At 47.9% G+C, this 18,935-nt stretch overlaps 1 protein-coding gene across 1 annotated transcript in view; it reads right to left on the reverse strand.

Annotated features, from left to right (window-relative positions):
* The window catches only part of MEGF6 (multiple EGF like domains 6), a 520,079-nt gene that overhangs the window by 31,519 nt on the left and 469,625 nt on the right, over window positions 1–18,935 (reverse strand). Inside the window, exons 22-28 of the mRNA XM_078781084.1 lie at window positions 18,739–18,867; window positions 15,442–15,570; window positions 15,115–15,243; window positions 14,799–14,927; window positions 13,732–13,860; window positions 11,127–11,255; window positions 10,710–10,841 (exon numbers count right to left, since the gene is read on the reverse strand). Of these exons, the coding sequence (XP_078637210.1) occupies window positions 10,710–10,841; window positions 11,127–11,255; window positions 13,732–13,860; window positions 14,799–14,927; window positions 15,115–15,243; window positions 15,442–15,570; window positions 18,739–18,867 (906 nt within the window). The remainder of the gene's footprint in view (window positions 1–10,709; window positions 10,842–11,126; window positions 11,256–13,731; window positions 13,861–14,798; window positions 14,928–15,114; window positions 15,244–15,441; window positions 15,571–18,738; window positions 18,868–18,935) is intronic.

Genomic DNA, 18,935 nt, shown 5'->3' on the forward strand with positions numbered 1-18,935 from the left:
TGTTTCTTTCAACACAAAATGAAAGAAATTTGGAGGAATCTGAACATCTGTGAGGCAATCAATGCTTATCGTTTGTGACAAACGGCCATAAGCAAAGATCTACAGTAATCTATATACCCCACAGAGGTTAATAACACGACCTTCCCTGTCGCTTTGGTGGGGAGTGGGTGTACTAGTGTTGTGTAACACACACAAAAATATTCTATAGCACATAGTTGTTGCTGCTGCATTGTTGTTTGTGCACTCCTTCCATGTACTTTTATATTTTTCCATTGCTTCACAAAATATTTCTACAGTATATATAATATTGTGTGCCCTTTCAGTATCCCAATAGGTTTCTGCTAGTTATGTACATATTCCCATTCAAATTATACATACTCACATTTTAATTGTACATACTTTGTAGATGTACTCAGTTGAAAAACAGAGAACGTTTACTACTGGCTGCCACTAGGTGGCGGTTGTGTCCTATGCTAGCACATTCTGTGTGGACAAACAGGCAAAGAGACAGACAAACGGAACCAAATTCAATACCTTATGCTTTGGCGAGGTAACACATATATGATTGAAGACAAAGACCTAGAGGTAATAGTTGCTGAAAACAAACTCTGCCTACATATTATAACTCAAAATACCATAAATAAATAAAAATATACACAAAAATATACATATATAAAAAAAAAAAAAAAAAAAAATTGTTACGGACCGCGGATAAGGATGTTGGTTTGCCGAGCGGATGGCACCGCGGCTGAACAGTTACCCCGACTAACCCGATTCCCGAACGCTGGCCGGATCGCGCCACAGATATTCAATATGGAAAAGACAAAAGCGACACGGATGTGAAGGAGAAGAAGACAGAAGTAGGGAATACGAATATAATTTATTTACTATTTACAACCAAAAGTAACCAAGGAAGAAGGAAAGATAAGAAAATAATTTACAGAAGATATTAGAGACACAGTGCAACGCTAGCTTACCTACAGTCTTAATTAACCCAGGGACAGAACAAACAAGGACAGACTCACGCGGGGAATGATTATAGGACTGGCAGGAGGTGAATGGCTGGAGGGAGAGGAAGGTCCACGGGTACTGCAGCATGATCGGCGCGTTTAGCAGCCGCCGTTCCTTCGCGGCCCTGCTCAAAACTGCCGTCAAGGCTCCAAGCTGCTGTGGCTGAAGCTGCTGTGGCTGCTGCTGCTGCTGCTGCTGAAGCTGCCGCTGTTGCTGCTGTGGCTGCTGCTGCTGCTCTGTGTACATCGCGTGCTTTCTCGAGGACTCATCTGACTCGTCTCATACTCAGTCCAACCACTTTTCGCTTCTTGCGCGCGCGCTTTTATAGCGCCTCAGGCGATCAAGCCGCCGGCCTTCAGGACACGCCCATCGGTCAGCTCGCCTCGGCCCTGATTGGTCGGCACGGCCCTCTGGCTCCGCCCTTGATGACGATGGGCGGGCACGCCCTTCTTCCCCGAGCTGAGCACATGCTTAATGGCGGCTTTGGGGCGAAATCAACAACCACAGCTGTAGCAAACCTGGCAAACTGCCCAGTGCAGTTGGCAATGGAGGCTTGGAGGGGATGTAGCTGGCAATTGAGGCTTGGCAATGGAAGATTTGGGAGTGGGAATGGGGAATGAAGGCAATCTATCTTATTTCACTTGGTGCAATGGAGTGTCATCTTAATGGAAGACAAGGCCTTACCCTAATACACATAATAAAGATATAACTATTGTTACATATTTATGTGAATGTATGTGAATTACTATTCAGGTCTTTGCTTATCAATGTGTAGTCGATTAAAGGTTGTTGTGATTAAAGGGTCAGGAGCCCTTCTGAGAAAAAGGAGACCGGAAACGGAAGAAGAAAAGACACGAGGTCCGAGAGAAGCGACGATTCTTCTTCTTCCTCGCCGAGCTCGGACGCGAGCGGTATCGCGATTGAGCAACGTAACAGAATCGGCGTGTAAAAGCCCGTCTGGCGAGAGGAGTTACCGGGACGTGTAACTACCCTTTGACACGTCAAGTCACTGTGGGTTCATGCACAGAACCAAGCGTCCGGCACAGTTTGCCTCACCGTCTACAAGGCCGCGTACGGATCACACGTTGGGCCTCGCGCGCTGGGCAAGCCGCGTGTTGCTTTGCCCGCTTTGCTTTACCCGCTTCGCTTGGCCAGGAGGTGTGCGCTGCAGCCGTTGTTCCCGGTACGGGACGTGCCCGGTGGAAGCACGTCAGGAAGGGTCCGTTCAACCGCCCACGTGCGGAGATCGAACTACAGGAGTACGGAGACATTGAGAGAGACATTGACCATGGAGGGAGTCGGGAGTGGGGCTCACGTGAGGAATGTATAAGATGGCCATCTTAGAGTTATGGTAGATGAGTTTACATCTTTGTACTATTGATTGCTGATTGTTGATGGTTGTTGATTGCTCGGGGAATATATCCTTGATTATTCCGGATCCTTGGTGTGGGGTTTTTTCTTGATTGGAATTCATATTGATTGCGTTACGAAAGCGCATACATAATAGATCTTTCTGGCGGAGTTCCTCTCACGGTCCGGGGGTCACCGAGACCAGGTAGTCACCGGGAGGACCACGTAACACTATCAACAAGGGGGAAATCTATGATTGGCTGACGTGATTGTTTATGACCTAATTATGGGACGCCCTTTGACCTTTATACATAACTGGAGTAAGGAGGGTCCAGAATAAAGCAATAATAATAAAAAACACAATAAAAAAAACACAATCCTCATGTCCACAACAATATATTGTTGCGAATATGGAATTTGGCCTCCATATCCGCTTGTAAATATTCCCCTATTTTCTCCAATACTCCCCAACTTTCCCCAATCCCCCATTCCCTAGTCCCATTGCATGTAAATAACAATCAGTAGAGCCGACCTTCCCCTTATTCCCCCATTAAATGTCGTGCCCAGGTCCACCGCACCACACGTAGACAACTTTCGGACATCTTCCTAGTTATTCTTATTCTATGTCAGTTAAGGCCTCGTTTCCATTAATTATGACTCTTCGTTGCACCAGAATGTGATTATATGGCATCAGTAGTGAGTTTAGGACCTTTCCCATACCTCCTCCCATCTTCTTCCCCGTCTACAACAACAGAGGGGCACGGCGCTGCGCGGGGGGGAGTGTGCGTCCTCCCACCGGCTCGGTTCGCCGCCATCGACAATGCGCTCCAGACGATGCGCTCCAGACCATGCGCTCCACGGGGTTACCACGAAGGGGCTCCTTGTCAGCTCCTCGTCAAGGGCTGAGCCTGGTAAACCCCCCCGCACGCACCCAATGAGAAGCAACGTGCCGATTCCACGAGGCGGAGCTAACGAGCCGAGGGCGTGTCACTCCCCGCCGGATATACGCGGCCACGCGCCGGATGTGACGTGAGATGCGCCCCCAGCTGGAGAAAGAACGTTGCCTACGACCGCTGAGAGGAAGAGAACCCGCCTGTGAAAGAACGTTACCACCTCGAGCGCTGTGCAACCTTCCGCATCTCTGGACCGGACCGGGTCGACCCTGTCCTTGAGCCAAGAGTGCACCTTGAGCCATCGATACCCGCTGTCCTTTTCATCAACCCCCGTGTGAGTCAGCCTTGTCCCGTTTGCCTGTCGTCTGTTGGGGAATAATATAAGATTGTGTCTAAGTGCTTGTCTTTCTATGTTGTACCTCTCGTCCCTGTAATCTGACCTTCCGTAACGAATATAATCTCCTCCGGAGGTCTTGAGAACCGTATCCCTGGTGTCGTCATTTTATAACCCAGCCGGGTGTCTTCTTTTTCTTATTGAGCCAGCGTGGCGCGGCTTCGTCAACGTCGAGTATAATCGGTAACTTGTGCAGACGTGGTCATACCAAAACCGCTCGGTAAACTAACATCTAAGCCACGTCTGTAACAATTGGTGTCGAGGAGTGAGATTCGGACCCGGGACTAAATTAGTTAGGCCCAAATTTTGGGAGGGAAAATCGAGCCGGAGCGCGTACGGCGCTCGACCAAATCGATCCGGAGCGCGGTCCCGCGGTTACTGCGCTCGACGAAATTATAACGGCGAAATTTCGAATTTGTGTTACGAAACTCGAATTTTGAAAGTCGCGCCATGGCGGATCAAGACGGCTGGGGTCCGGTAGGGGAGAGTGAAGCAGGGTCGGTCCAGGACCAAATTGAGGGACATGAGGGACATGAGGAGAGCGAAACAGCGAGGGTAGCAGGCACGCAAAATGGCGCCTCGCAAGAGCGCGCGGTAGCCGAGCCCGCTGTATCAACGGGCTTTAACATGCAGCCGATTGACATACAGGCCCTCATTGCGCAGCTACAGGCAGCTGTACAGATGAGTATGGGGAGCCAAATTGAGCGATTGGGTGAGCGGTTGGGGAACCGGATGGATGCTCAGGGTGAGCAATTGTGGGTAATGAGGGACGAAGCGAGGGGTACCAGTGAGGGATTAGACAATAATTTTAAGGGATTAGACAATAATTTTAAGGGATTAGACAATAATTTTAAGGGATTAGACATGAAATTTGGGAAATTAGACGATAGATTAGGGGAAATACAGGAGGGGTTAACGGGGGTAGAAAACAGAATGGGCGCTCAAGAGAATCAAATGGAAGGGATGCAAAAGGGGTTAGAGGGGGTAGAAAATAGAATGGCTGCCCAGGAGAATCAGATAGAGGGAGTGAAAAATGGGTTAGAGGGGTTAGAAAACAGTATGGAAGGCAAATTGAGGGACATGAGGGACCAAGCGGAAAGGGAAGTTAACCAAATGGGGCAGCAGATAGAGGGGGTCAGAATGGGGGTAGAAACCAAACTGGATGCTCACAGGGAGGAAATGGAGCAGATGAGGGTGGCATCTGGGCAGGAGATGCAAGTGATGGGAGAGGAGATCAGAAGAGGAGTGAGTGAGGAGGTCGGAGGAGTGCGCGAGGAGGTGAGGCACTGTAAGGAGCGCATGGAGAAAGAGGTGAGAAAGGGGACTGTAAAATTACAAGGGGGCATAGAGGACCTGACGCAGGAGGTGGAGCAGCTGACGGTGGGACAGACGGAGTTAGTGGAGCAGGTTCAAAGGAACACTGCGGTATTAGGAGGTTTAAAGGCGACACAGAAAGAACTAAAAGATGACTTGGTAGCGACGAAGAGGGAATGTCAGATGGTACGTGAGGGACTGACAACGAGGTTGGACGAGGTGATAGAGGTAATGGAGATGAAGGACCGGCAGGTGAGGACGCACATGGAAACGGTCAAGGTAGCCTTGGAGGACGAGCTTGAGGAGACGTACCGGGGAATAAAAGAGGTGAGGCACAAATTAGAAGAAGTGGAAGAAGGGGTGAGCGAAATTAAGAAGCGACGGAGAGGGGATAACAAAGAGATAAAAGAGGAGATAAAAGAATTGGTCCAAAGTCTGTGTTTGGATCGTGATGTGCTCGTTAACCGGATGAGGGATTCGCAGGTGATGGAGGAGAAGCGAAGAGGAAGAGGACCCGGTGTAAGTGGTGACCAATATGGTCGTGCGTATGATGCGCCAGGTGATTTAAGAGGCTTGGGGGTCGAGATAGACCCGGGTGTTCGTGAGAGGCCGTTGGTGAGGTGTGTGACAGGTCTGGTGTGCGAAAGAGGAGGTGTGCGAGAAAGTCCGACTCTGGGGTGTGTGAGGAAAAAGTGCGTGCCAAGGAGTGAGGGTGCTGGCGAGAGTGAGTCGGTCGTAGCGCGTGTGCGAGGGGGCACATGGAAGCGCGGTGTGGTGAGTGTTACAGAGGATGTAACGGGAGAGTGTGCGCGAGAAAGGTGTTTGACGGACAGGTGCATGGGGAAAGAGTGCGCTGTCAAAGGCAAGGAAGAATGCACACCTGTGGTGAGTGTTACAGAGGGTGTAACGGGAGAGTGTGCGCGAGAAAGGTGTGAGACGGGCAGGTGCACGAGGAAAGAGTGCGCTGTCAAGAGTAAGGGTGAGTGCGCTGTCAAGAATGGAGGTGAGAGTAGTGAGAGTGACAAGGAGAGTGAGCTGGTTGTGACAGGTGAGCGAGGATGTACACCTGGGATGGAAGGATGCACACCTGGAATGGTAGAGCGTGAGTGGGAATGCACGCTGGAGTTGGTGGTGAGGCACATGGTTGGGTGTGCGAATGAGGGCACACCTGTGATTGTCACAGAGGAGGTGACCGAGGAGGGGGCGCGAAGCGGTGTATTGGTGAGGTGTGCGAGCAACGAATGTGTGCCAAAGTGTTCGGTGGTCAGGTGTGTGACCAAGGCTGTGAGTGGAATGGGTGTACCTGGGTGTGTAAGGAAAGGTACGACGAGGAGCATGGAGACGGCTGGATGTGTGAGCAAGGAACGGGCTGCGGGGTGTAAGCGTCCAGGTGAAGCATCGACGTTAGACGGGGTAGAGTTTAGAACGACTTATAGCCGAATCGGGCCCTCGGTGCGTGCTGGGCCTCGCTTTGAACGGCCGCGTCCGTGCTCCACTAGGCGGAGCGGGCAGCTGGATAGAAAGGGTCGTCATGGCGACCACTTTTTGGTGAGACGTGCCGGCAGGTCGAGAGCGGGACATTGGATGGCTCCGTGCCGAGATGGTGCGTGGGATCTCGGCACGGGTGAGCCCCCGTCCCTGCACCGAATGCCGGACGCATCCAGCCGCTGGCACAAAACAACCAGCATTCATGGCTTGGCTTTACGAAGCCGGGCTTTGGACAGGGATTGGCGCACCGAGAGGTATTAGTGAGTCGACTGGGTGATGAGGTTAGTGTTTTGGACCCAAAATTAGAGAAAAACAAAATTTGATGATTGGCAAGGGATTGGCAGTAGTGATTGGCAGATGATGGGCAGTGATTGGCAAATTTTTAATTTGTGGAAATTTGATGTGCAAAATTGGTAGTGAGAGACCCCCGATGTGGTGGGATGGCAAATCCACCATCCCTCACAGGTTGGGGCAAATGCGCACTAGCTTATGGGGTGTATGGCAGTGAAAACTAGCCCGGGTGGGTTAGGATATTGTGTGTAGGGATCTAGAAGATGACATTAGGTAACGTTAAGTTTAGTTAGTGACTGATACCTGTAGTGGGGACGCAGGTAGATTAGTATGGATGATAATAACGTGGGAGCGCAATAGTTTAAAGGGACGACTGGGAAGCGCAAGTTTCAGAAGGGAGTAGTTAGCTGAGATGATGCCGTGTGTGTGAGGATGGAACAGGTGTGATTGCACGGGTGTGCAACTGGACAGGTGTGATTGCACAGGTGTGCAACTGGACAGGTGTGTGGAGCAGTGTGTGAGTAGTGAGTGTTGTGGATCAGCGCGAATGCGCTTGGGGAGAGAAGGGTGCAGGTGGCACCAGGTGTGAGAGCACAGGTGTGCAAGTACAGGTGTGTGGAGAGAGTTGGAGTAAGTGGTACGGAGTGGTGTGCATGGTGCGAAGGAGTGGATGGGGGAAGAGTGGACCCCTTTCACGAGTACCCGGGGCGGGTAGTGTAAGTGTTAGGTAGAGGGTATAGGTAAATTGTGGTTGGATATTGGCATTTGTGGTGCGGTTGCAGAATGGTGTTGTGGATGGGTGCATTAGTGTTGTGGAAATGGCTGGGCGTGTAGCCTGTTAGTGTGTGTAGTTGGTTGGGCACTCCACCACTGTGAGGTTGTCGGCCAGGTGAGGCCGCAGGTGGGCTCTGGGAGCTGGTAGTTGTGAGTGGGTGCCTGAGGATCCCGGGTGTGGATCGGGCAGCCCAGTGCCAGAGAGGGCACCGAGTGGGGAGAGAGCCAGAGGGCCTTCCCCAGGTAGTTAGGTTAGGGTAAGGAGCAGGTAAGCTCGGAGGCAACTACAGTGGTGGAGGTGTGCAGGTGGGTAGACCCGCTGGGAGAGGTACACGCCACAGCCCAGAAATTGTGCGAGGGCACCGAGAGATGAATCGGGGGAGTGAGACCCCAAATTGGAAAGCACCACAGTTTGGCCAATGGGAATTGGTTTTTTAGAACCCATAGTGTAAGGGGGCCAATGGTTTGGCCGGAGAAAGACCCCGGGTAGTGTAAAGTTGTTAAAGTCATTTAGGAAATAGTTAGGATTGATGAACCTGTCGCACCATACGCAGCCACTTACCTGTGGTGATGATGACTCCACACCTGTGTTTTCTTTGTTTTGTTGCAGGAAATGAGATTGTGAGGATTTGTGAGACGCATCACGACGTGGATGAGACATTGGGGTGATTCCATCTCTCCCTCCCTAGGAGGGACTGATGATGAATTGGTAATGGCAAATTTTGATGTGCAGTTGGAGATGGCAAATTTTGATGAGAGTTGAAAATGGCAAATTTGATTGGTTAGGAGGGAGAGAAGACGAATTTGGTTTATGGGAGGAACGGGGAAGACAGTAGGGATGTTTGTTGATTTGTAAAGTAGATGTTTATGGGTAGTGTTGTGTTTTGTGGATACAGTAAGGGGTAAGGGAGGGGCCATGTAGGTTACCTGGTGGGGGGGGGGGGGGGGCGTACGATAGGAACGTACCTGTCTCACCTGGTTCCCATGTGCCCCCAGTGTGCATCACCTTACATTGCGTGCACTTTTGCGCCCTTACCACCTTACTCACTTGTCTGCTTCTTTTGTCTCCCACCTCCGAGGATCTGGCTTTGGGGTAGAGAGAGAGGAGAGAGAGGTGCTGGCTGCGCAGTTGTGGGCCTGCACTTTCGCTGTTTGCTGCCGGGATCGATACACCATATGGACCGCAATGTTTGTGGCCACCCACAATGGACCGCAGTTCGGTTGCGGCCAAGCACCACCCGGGGATGGACCTATGGGTCAACGTGGCACCTATGCCATAAAGGTGAACCACTGTTAATTAACACCACTGAAGGCCACACGAAGAGCAAGAGACACCTGCAGGGTTAGGGGTTGTCGAATTTATTTTTATTCCAATGAACAATGGTGACTGCACCGATTGGTGGTGGGGTGGTGCTTTTGATGCTCGGGAAGGGTGCTCTGCACGTTATTAAAGGCCGTCGGCCACAGAGCACTCGTGGGTTGGTGTATCGATGCTGGCAAGCGCGCTCTCTCTATGCATAACATCTGCATGTGTTCCTCCAAAGACAGGTCCTGGATCGTAGTGTAGATATCAGCGTAATCCTGTAAATAATGCTCCCTACCGGCTGTATGTTTAGTTTGAGAATTCTTTCCGGATTCGGTTATCCTGTGGGTGTGTTTCTGTGAGGAGAAGGGTGCAACGTCGCAGGGGGACATATTTACTCATTTGTGAATATCTGTAAAACTGTCGCACTCAGGGTAGAGTTAATAGTAGAGGGAACTACATTGCGTGCCACACTAAAGTAGGTAAAAATTTATCGGGTCGGGACGCCCCGAGGGTAGAGAAGGGTGCAATGTTGCGAATATGGAATTTGGCCTCCATATCCGCTTGTAAATATTCCCCTATTTTCTCCAATACTCCCCAACTTTCCCCAATCCCCCATTCCCTAGTCCCATTGCATGTAAATAACAATCAGTAGAGCCGACCTTCCCCTTATTCCCCCATTAAATGTCGTGCCCAGGTCCACCGCACCACACGTAGACAACTTTCGGACATCTTCCTAGTTATTCTTATTCTATGTCAGTTAAGGCCTCGTTTCCATTAATTATGACTCTTCGTTGCACCAGAATGTGATTATATGGCATCAGTAGTGAGTTTAGGACCTTTCCCATACCTCCTCCCATCTTCTTCCCCGTCTACAACAACAGAGGGGCACGGCGCTGCGTGGGGGGGAGTGTGCGTCCTCCCACCGGCTCGGTTCGCCGCCATCGACAATGCGCTCCAGACGATGCGCTCCAGACCATGCGCTCCACGGGGTTACCACGAAGGGGCTCCTTGTCAGCTCCTCGTCAAGGGCGGAGCCTGGTAAACCCCCCCGCACGCACCCAATGAGAAGCAACGTGCCGATTCCACGAGGCGGAGCTAACGAGCCGAGGGCGTGTCACTCCCCGCCGGATATACGCGGCCACGCGCCGGATGTGACGTGAGATGCGCCCCCAGCTGGAGAAAGAACGTTGCCTACGACCGCTGAGAGGAAGAGAACCCGCCTGTGAAAGAACGTTACCACCTCGAGCGCTGTGCAACCTTCCGCATCTCTGGACCGGACCGGGTCGACCCTGTCCTTGAGCCAAGAGTGCACCTTGAGCCATCGATACCCGCTGTCCTTTTCATCAACCCCCGTGTGAGTCAGCCTTGTCCCGTTTGCCTGTCGTCTGTTGGGGAATAATATAAGATTGTGTCTAAGTGCTTGTCTTTCTATGTTGTACCTCTCGTCCCTGTAATCTGACCTTCCGTAACGAATATAATCTCCTCCGGAGGTCTTGAGAACCGTATCCCTGGTGTCGTCATTTTATAACCCAGCCGGGTGTCTTCTTTTTCTTATTGAGCCAGCGTGGCGCGGCTTCGTCAACGTCGAGTATAATCGGTAACTTGTGCAGACGTGGTCATACCAAAACCGCTCGGTAAACTAACATCTAAGCCACGTCTGTAACAATATATATATATGTGTGTATATATATATATATATATATATATATAGATATATAGATATATATATATATATATATATATATATATATATATATATATATATATATATATATATATATATATATATGTATCTGAATGAATATATATTTTTAAATACATACATATATATTTTTTTATATACACAAACACACATTTAATGAGATCAGTCAAGATGAAAGTGACTCACGTAGTTTGCAGCCTTCACCATGAAACCCAGGAAGACAGAAACAGTGGCCAGTCACTGGGTGGCATTGCTCTCTCAACGAAGTGCAATGGCAAAAGGCATTGCAATCCTGGCCATAAGTACCAGGTGGACAGGCTGTGGAGATCACGTATCCATACAGGTAACATTATTTAAGCTTTTGCTCATTCACATCTGTAGAGGATTTCAAAGTTAGCATTCTACTAAACAATGGCAATTAATTTTAACAGATTCATAATATGGACTGCAAAGTGATCAGAAGTTATGTTATTTCTACAATTTGCAAGCACCATATATTTACTATTCCCAAAAAATATTGCTGATGATAGTTACTGAGTCAACATTTCAAAACAGAATTTTGTATGGAAAGCAGCAGCATCACATGTGAAGGAAAGACCTTACTCTGCTCACAGCTCATCCCTGTGAGGCCTCGAGGGCATCCACACCGGCCAGTTACTCCATGGCAGGGGGTATCAGTGGAACAGGAACAGGTCAAAGAGCAATTCTCTCCATATGTTCCTGGTAGGCATGCTGAAAGGAAGGAGCACAAGTACAATTGTTCATTAATTCATTCACTTATTAATTTGACGTTGAAATTTATTTTGAAAATGTCATGTCTGCAATGGTAGCTCAATTCCATGTTTTCCACTCTCAATAAATCGGCTGGAATGTTGTGGATCAGCCTGGCTTAGCTCAGTCCAGAATAATTGCTTTTTCGTCTTGAAATATAATTTCGCTTCATTGTGAGGATGGTAAATATTTATTTATTTCACATTTAAATAAATAAATAAATAAGTCGGCAGTGGAGATAAAGAAATAAATATGTAGGTGGTGGAGATAAATAAATAAATATGTAGGTGCTGGAGATAAATAAATATGTAGGTCGTGGAGATAAATAAATAAATATGTAGGTGGTGGAGATAAATAAATAAATATGTAGGTGGTGGAGATAAATAAATATGTAGGTAGTGGAGATAAATAAATAAATATGTAGGTGGTGGAGATAAATAAATATGTAGGTGGTGGAGATAAATAAATATGTAGGTGGTGGAGATAAATAAATATGTAGGTGGTGGAGATAAATAAATAAATATGTAGGTGGTGGAGATAAATAAATATGTAGGTAGTGGAGATAAATAAATAAATATGTAGGTGGTGGAGATAAATAAATATGTAGGTCGTGGAGATAAATAAATAAATATGTAGGTAGTGGAGATAAATAAATAAATATGTAGGTGGTGGAGATAAATAAATAAATATGTAGGTGGTGGAGACAAACAAATATGTAGGTGGTGGAGATAAATAAATATGTAGGTGATGGAGATAAATAAATATGTAGGTGATGGAGATAAATAAATAAATATGGATGTAGTGGAGATGTCCCGAGATGAAGCAGAGTTTATGGGCCTATCACTTTCCCACCACGAAGAGGTCGGTGGTGTCTTTGTCTCTTCTTCCACCTCCTTTCTGTTTTTTTCATCCCTCTGCTCTTTCCGTGCGTTGTCCCCCCTAGGTTTCTGCATGGCGCATGTGATCCGCCAGGCACCAGCAACCCTCCTTCTGGTGAAACTACTTAAATCCAGGATCACTGCTCACCTCCGCTCATTTGTTCCTCTTTTCCCGGCCTGTGGAATCACCTTCCACATTCTCTTCAAGCTCAGTCTTCCTTCCAGGTCTTAAAGACAGCTGTTCACCACCATCTCAGATTGTTCACCATCAAAAACCATGATATTTTCTGGCGGCCATTGTAGTTGTAAAAAACCTGATATTGCACACGTCCTCGATCAATTCTCGGACGTGCATTTACCGATCTTGTTCAAACTTTTACAAAGATAATTATGAATGAAGGCTTACATATGCACGTCATTTTATCTTCGAGATCAAATCCAAGATGGCAGACTGGCCGCCATTTTGTTACTTAAACGTGTCCGCAACCATTTCTCAACATGCATGGACCGATTTTGTTCAAACTTGGCACAAAAGCAATACCAGTACACGAGAGTATAAATATGCAGAAGATTTGGTTTTGTGATCTGACCAAAGATGGTCGACTGGCGGCCTTTGACTCCATACAGCAAAATTACTAAAACCACAGGTGCCTATGATATTTTATGTTTTTTTCTTCTTGTTTGTCCAAGTCTCCCTCCATTTTGTCCTTCAACCCTGGTGTTAGTGTTCTCTCTCTCTCTCTCTCTCTCTCTCTCTCTCTCTCTCTCTCTGCTGTTCTTTTTGTTATGTTGTATCCTGATACGTTCAGTGTTCTAGCTCTTCCACAAACCTCAACTTTGTAATCCCCAAAAAGTGGATATTAATAAATACACAATTAAAGGTGTATGTCGGTAGTGGAAGTGGTAGAATGTAACTTTTTCTTCTTCCTCATTACCTTTCATGTGTGGTGAGGTCTAAGACCAAGTTATAATGATACCAGGTTGCTGCTACCCCATTTTTTGTACGATAATGCTCCACCACCCTCTACCCCCAGCAAACTACAAGGAGCCTACCTTACTGATATCCCTCCTCATACAATCTTCCCATCTCAGCCGTGGAATACCTTTCTTCCTCCAACTTTTCTCCCTCAACCCATCTGCATTTTTCTCTTCCTCCATCCAAGGAGCCCAGCCGACCTCAACCGGCCCTTTGCCAATCCTCCCGTCAAGGTTGGCCTCGCATCCATCTCCTCCGTGAATTCTACTGAACTTATTAAATCGCGCAATCCTCCTGAACGTCATCCGACGGAAGGCACACACATTGATGGATCGCCTGCCTGTGAAATACCGGAATGACAGTCGACAGCTTAGAGGCGAGTGCACGTACCTGTAGGCCATCCTGCCAGCCCAATGCAACAAATACACTCCTTCAATAGAGAAGACCTAACTTACATATGATAAGTATAAATAACTTCACTACATTTAAAATATTCTGAAACAAAAGTGCAGTTTAACATGGAAAGAGCAGCATAGATTGTTAACTCAAACTGCAGGAAGCCTGCTCACGTGGATCGACTCACGCTTGTCGCAGTGATGCCCACGCCAACCCGCAGTGCACTTGCAAGCACCCTTGACGTGGTGGCAGCCCGTGGCATGATCACACAGGCAAGGTAGCTTGCACTCGGGGCCATACCACCCATCAGGACACACTGCGTCAAACAGAGAGAACATGTCACAAAGTTTTTAATTTGCTCTGACACTTTGTTATGCAATGAGTACAGAGGGGAAAGTTAACTAGAGTCAGCAAAACATGTGACAATTGTGAAGGTTGCTTGAACTAACGAGTGGCACCAAAGGAAAATGCAGCAACCTTATATCCAGAGTTCTAGCCTGGTGTTGGTTTAGTGGTTAGGGTGCCGGATTGGGATCCTAGGATCCTGGGTTCGAATCCCAGTTTTTTTTTTGTATACATAATCGAGGCTCGTGAAAGAGCTAACATTTATCACACAAACAAATCAAACAGACAAACAAACAAAGTATATAAAAAGGGGAGCGGTAGACAAGATGGGGAGAGAAAGGGAAGCACATAAACACAACATTTGAGAGCAGGGACATCGGGAATGTGTGGGAGGGAGAGGGCTTGGGGGAGGCGGCGTAGGAAGGGGGCGGGGGGTGGGAGAAGTATAAACACAAGGACACCAGGGACTTCCAGGAAGAAGTTGGTATTTCAAAAAAGTGGATTTGGGGTGAAATTAGCAGGGGTAGAAAAGATCAAGGTTTTGGATGGGGGAAGATAAGAGATGGTGGTGAACAGTTCTTTTAAAGACCTGGAGGGAGGTTCAGTTGATCGCTGAATTAACACCAGGGGGGTTGACTCAGCCTGTCATCCTTCCAAGGACGGCAAATTGAGTACCAGTTCACTGGTAATTCCCTGTGTGGCGCAAAAAGGCGACTAACAGGGTTGGCGGCAGGAAGGGCATCCGGCCATAAAACATTGCTTCAAAAAGGGGACCATGGTGCCCAAAAAAGGCCAACACCTGCTCTGCGGGGAAAAATGGCCTCTAAAGGTGGTTCAAGTTCGTAAATCGTGTTACATATTTGGCCAGGTGGAGAGTGTTAACAAGAGGGTGGAGAATCGGTTACTCACATTGGCCGCAGTCCTCTCCCGTCCAACCTGCAGTGCACAAACATCGGCCGCTCTTTTGGTCGCACCAGGCATCGTTCAGGCAGTGGCAAGTCTGTTGGCAATCAGTGCCAAATTTTCCATGCTCACACTCTGAATAAAACATAGGAAACTGGAGAGTCTATGGAACACATTATCCCGCACAGTCTTAAGAAACAAGGACTTGGGCGTGGGGTCACCAAGGGGCAAATTTGATTGGTCATGATGCCATAATATTTTGTCTCGTTTTCCAGTGCAACTAAACAAGAAACTTCTCAATGTTTCTAAATAAAATGTTTACCAATGTCACAACTGAGGCCAGTCCGGCCTTGCGGGCAGAGGCAGCGGCCGGTCGTAGGTTTGCAGGAAGCACCGTGGAGGCAGCTGCAGGCCCGAAGACACAGGGGGCCGAATAAGCCAGGAGGACATGCTGCAGGGAGGAAATGTGTTGAGAGTCTTGTGTTCTGCTTAAGCACCATGTTAACCTCAACCTGGATAAGCCTGTTAAAGTACAGCTCCCAGTTTGAAATTCACTCAGCAAACAATGCAGGAAGACAAAGTAAGTTTAGCACCGGAAGACGCAAGGCAAGCAGGAAGTGATTATAATTTACCGTTTGCACTCACCCACCTTGCTGACAGCTGGAGCCGGTCCAACCTGGGCCACAAGTACAACGGCCTGTTACAGGATCACATGATGCTTCATTTTGGCATTCACAGACTTTGCTGCACTCTTCACCATACATTCCACTTGGACAAGCTGAAGTGGACAGACAAATGTACAACCTGGGTTTTATTGTTGAACATGGGTATGATGTCTACCTTACAAGCTTGTGTTTGAAAGTACAGTTTGATTCCCATGAGCCTAACTGTCACAAGTGTTGCCTCTCGACTGCCAACTAACCTACATCTATCTGGCGCCCACACAACAATGGAGGGTTGGATGGCAAGGAGCTAGCTCAACACAGAGCGCAGACAAGGCCTGGCTGCATATTCCGTGAGGGTAACCATTCCTGAACATAACCAAGGGAAGGTGTAAAGTCACATGGTGGTTTCTTGAGTCACATGGTGGTTTCTTGAGTCACATGGTGGTTTCTTGAGTCACATGGTGGTTTCTTGACTCACATGGTGGTTTCTTAAGTCACATGGTGGTTTCTTGAGTCACATGGTGGTTTCTTGAGTCACATGGTGGTTTCTTGAGTCACATGGTGGTTTCTTGAGTCACATGGTGGTTTCTTGAGTCACATGGTGGTTTCTTGAGTCACATGGTGGTTTCTTGAGTCACATGGTGGTTTCTTGAGTCACATGGTGGTTTCTTGAGTCACATGGTGGTTTCTTGAGTCACATGGTGGTTTCTTGAGTCACATGGTGGCTTCTTGAGTCACATGGTGGTTTCTTGAGTCACATGGTGGTTTCTTGAGTCACATGGTGGTTTCTTGAGTCACATGGTGGTTTCTTGAGTCACATGGTGGTTTCTTGAGTCACATGGTGATTTCTTGAGTCACATGGTGGTTTCTTGCGTCACATGGTGGTTTGCGGTCCAAGTTGGACAACTGTGGAGTTCCCTCGGCTGTCGCCACGCGCGCACACGTCCATCCATCGAGAACATGTTGAAGGATGACTCATCAGAATATATCACATTCCTCCACTGCCAGGAAGTCCAATTCCTGTGCTCAGTGCACCACTGGACTCGCAGATGCACTTTGCCAGGTGTTATGAGGGGTTTGTGCACAGCAACCCGGATATGGTATCTCACCCTGTGAAGTTCAATTTTGATCGTTTTTGACGGTACCGTATGCTCACGACCCACGTTGAACTCCGCACGCAGTTTGTCCACCATCGCTCACCTGTTTCACCTCGCAGTCCGAACCAATGCCCGTGCATCACTCTTGTCGAGAATGCGTTTTGCCCACTGTTGCCCTTCGATGACGACATCTTTCCTTCTTTTTTCCAGGCTGGCATCATCTTCGAGACGGTTCCTCGTGATATGTTGGCAATTTCCACAGCCTGTGTGTTTCCCTTGCCGGTCATGTACATGTTGCATGTATGTTGTACGGCCCATGTACCCTGGTGTTTCCATTTTTTCTTTTTGTCCGTTATTTGTATATTGTACTCGTATGTGGCATGACGCTTGTAGATGGTCAAAACTGGCAGTGTGGTGGCTTTTAGGGAACTGGCAATGAAGCACTACCGTATTGTAAACTTTGAAATAAATGAGGATCTGGCATCTGATCAGGAAGCAGTCAACACCACCAAGATGCTGCTACATGCCCAACATGCTCCACGTAGCTATAGCAGAATAGTAAGTAGTTCAGTCCCCAGACACAGATGTGGTCATGATCCGTGTCACTCACTACAAATGCACTGGAGTGGATGGAGCTTATGGTTCCATACTGGAGTTATCCGATGATAACCTGCATTGGACCTTGTCTGTCTAAAAAAATACAAGACTCATCACCAAGATACATGTTGTTATGACCACACCTCTGTGTCGTTTTGGTTGCTTGAAGTATGGTACCCCCACCACAAACATCCAAATAAAAACCGATAACCCGACATGACTTTACACCCTCCCTTGGTATGTTCAAAGGAGGTTTTCCTCACAGAATATGCAATCAGACCTTGCATGTGGTGTGGCTTGAGTGTACCCATTTTCAACCAGGCCTTACTCTTAGTCTCACAGCCTGGTGTTGGCTTTGCGGTTAGGGTGCAGGCTTGGGATCATAGGATCCTGGGTTTGAATCCTGGCCGATCGCTGAATTAACACCAGGTGGGTTGACTCAGCCTGTCATCCTTCCGAGGTCGGCAAATTGAGTACCAGTTCACTGATAACTCCCTGTGTGTTGCAAGAGGCGACTAACAGGGTTGGCGGCAGGAAGGGCATCCGGCCATAAAACATCGCTTCAAAAAGGGGACCAAGGTGCCCCCAAAAAAGCCAACCCCTGCTCTGCCGGGAAAAATGGCCTTAAAAGGCGTTCCTTCCTTACTCTTAGTCTCAATAAAGAAGCTACTCAACGCACCTTTTGGATCTCCCATGTTGTGTCAACTTATTTCAGGGGCCTGGTCCGGCTACTTGGTCTTCCCTGAATGAATGAATGATCGTTTTAAGTCCATTTTTTCCCACTAGAGCGGGGGTTAGCCTCGTGGGCCCCATGACAATCACGGTTCCCTGTTTGAGGCAACTTTTTATGGCCGGATGCCCTTCGTGACGCCAGCCCTTAGTCGCCTCTTACGATGCGCAGGGGTACGGTGTACCTATTCTAAATCGGGGTACACACCAGGATCATTCATCCCAGCAAGCTGGTACTCAATTCGCTGACCTCGGAAGGATGACAGGCTGAGTCAACCCCCCAGCCGTTAATTCAGCGATCGACCGGGATTCAAACTCAGGATCCTAGGATCCCAAGCCGGCACCCTAAATGCTAAGCCAACACCAGGCTTCTCTCTCTTTTAAAAATACTATTATAAAGAATTATATCCACTTGTAATAATTAAATGACTATTCCTTTTCCTAGCTCTGTTTTCTCAACAGAAGCGCTCACTTATGGACAGTCTCCCTGTGGCCTTGTTTCTCCGAAGGTTAGGGTTAGAGTAGGGTAGGGTTAGGGTTAGGCTTAGGGTTAGGGTTAGGGTTAGTTGTTAGGGTTTGGGTTTCAATTTGTAGCCATGTCTCCTTACATGTTCAACATGTGATTAAGCGTCTTTAAATATAGTTTTCGGTTTAAATTCCCCATGAGTCTCAATGGGGTTGATTGTTGTCATTATCAGGGCTGACAAAAGTCTCCATATTTATGGTACCTCTTATGTATCTATACCATCCCCATAAGATGAAGCCAAAAGGAACCATAGCGGAATCCATTTTACTCAGGATTATGACATATCAATATTATTATTAACATGAGCTCGACTTCATTTTGGTTCAACATACGCTCTTTGCAGGTAGGCCCCGTCCATCCTGGGAAACAGTGACACGTGCCAGTCACGTGGTCACATTGTGCTGCTGATCCACAGGTGCAGGAATGCTGGCACTCCAGACCAAAATACCCATGGGGGCAGGCTGTGCCAAATGCAGGGAATATAAAATGGAGAGTTTAGCAACTGTTGGTTTTCACTGCTTGTGTAAAC

This window comes from Myxine glutinosa, chromosome 6, assembly GCF_964187855.1.
Source record: "Myxine glutinosa chromosome 6, kmMyxGlut1.1, whole genome shotgun sequence".
Taxonomy (NCBI): Eukaryota; Metazoa; Chordata; class Myxini; order Myxiniformes; family Myxinidae; genus Myxine; species Myxine glutinosa.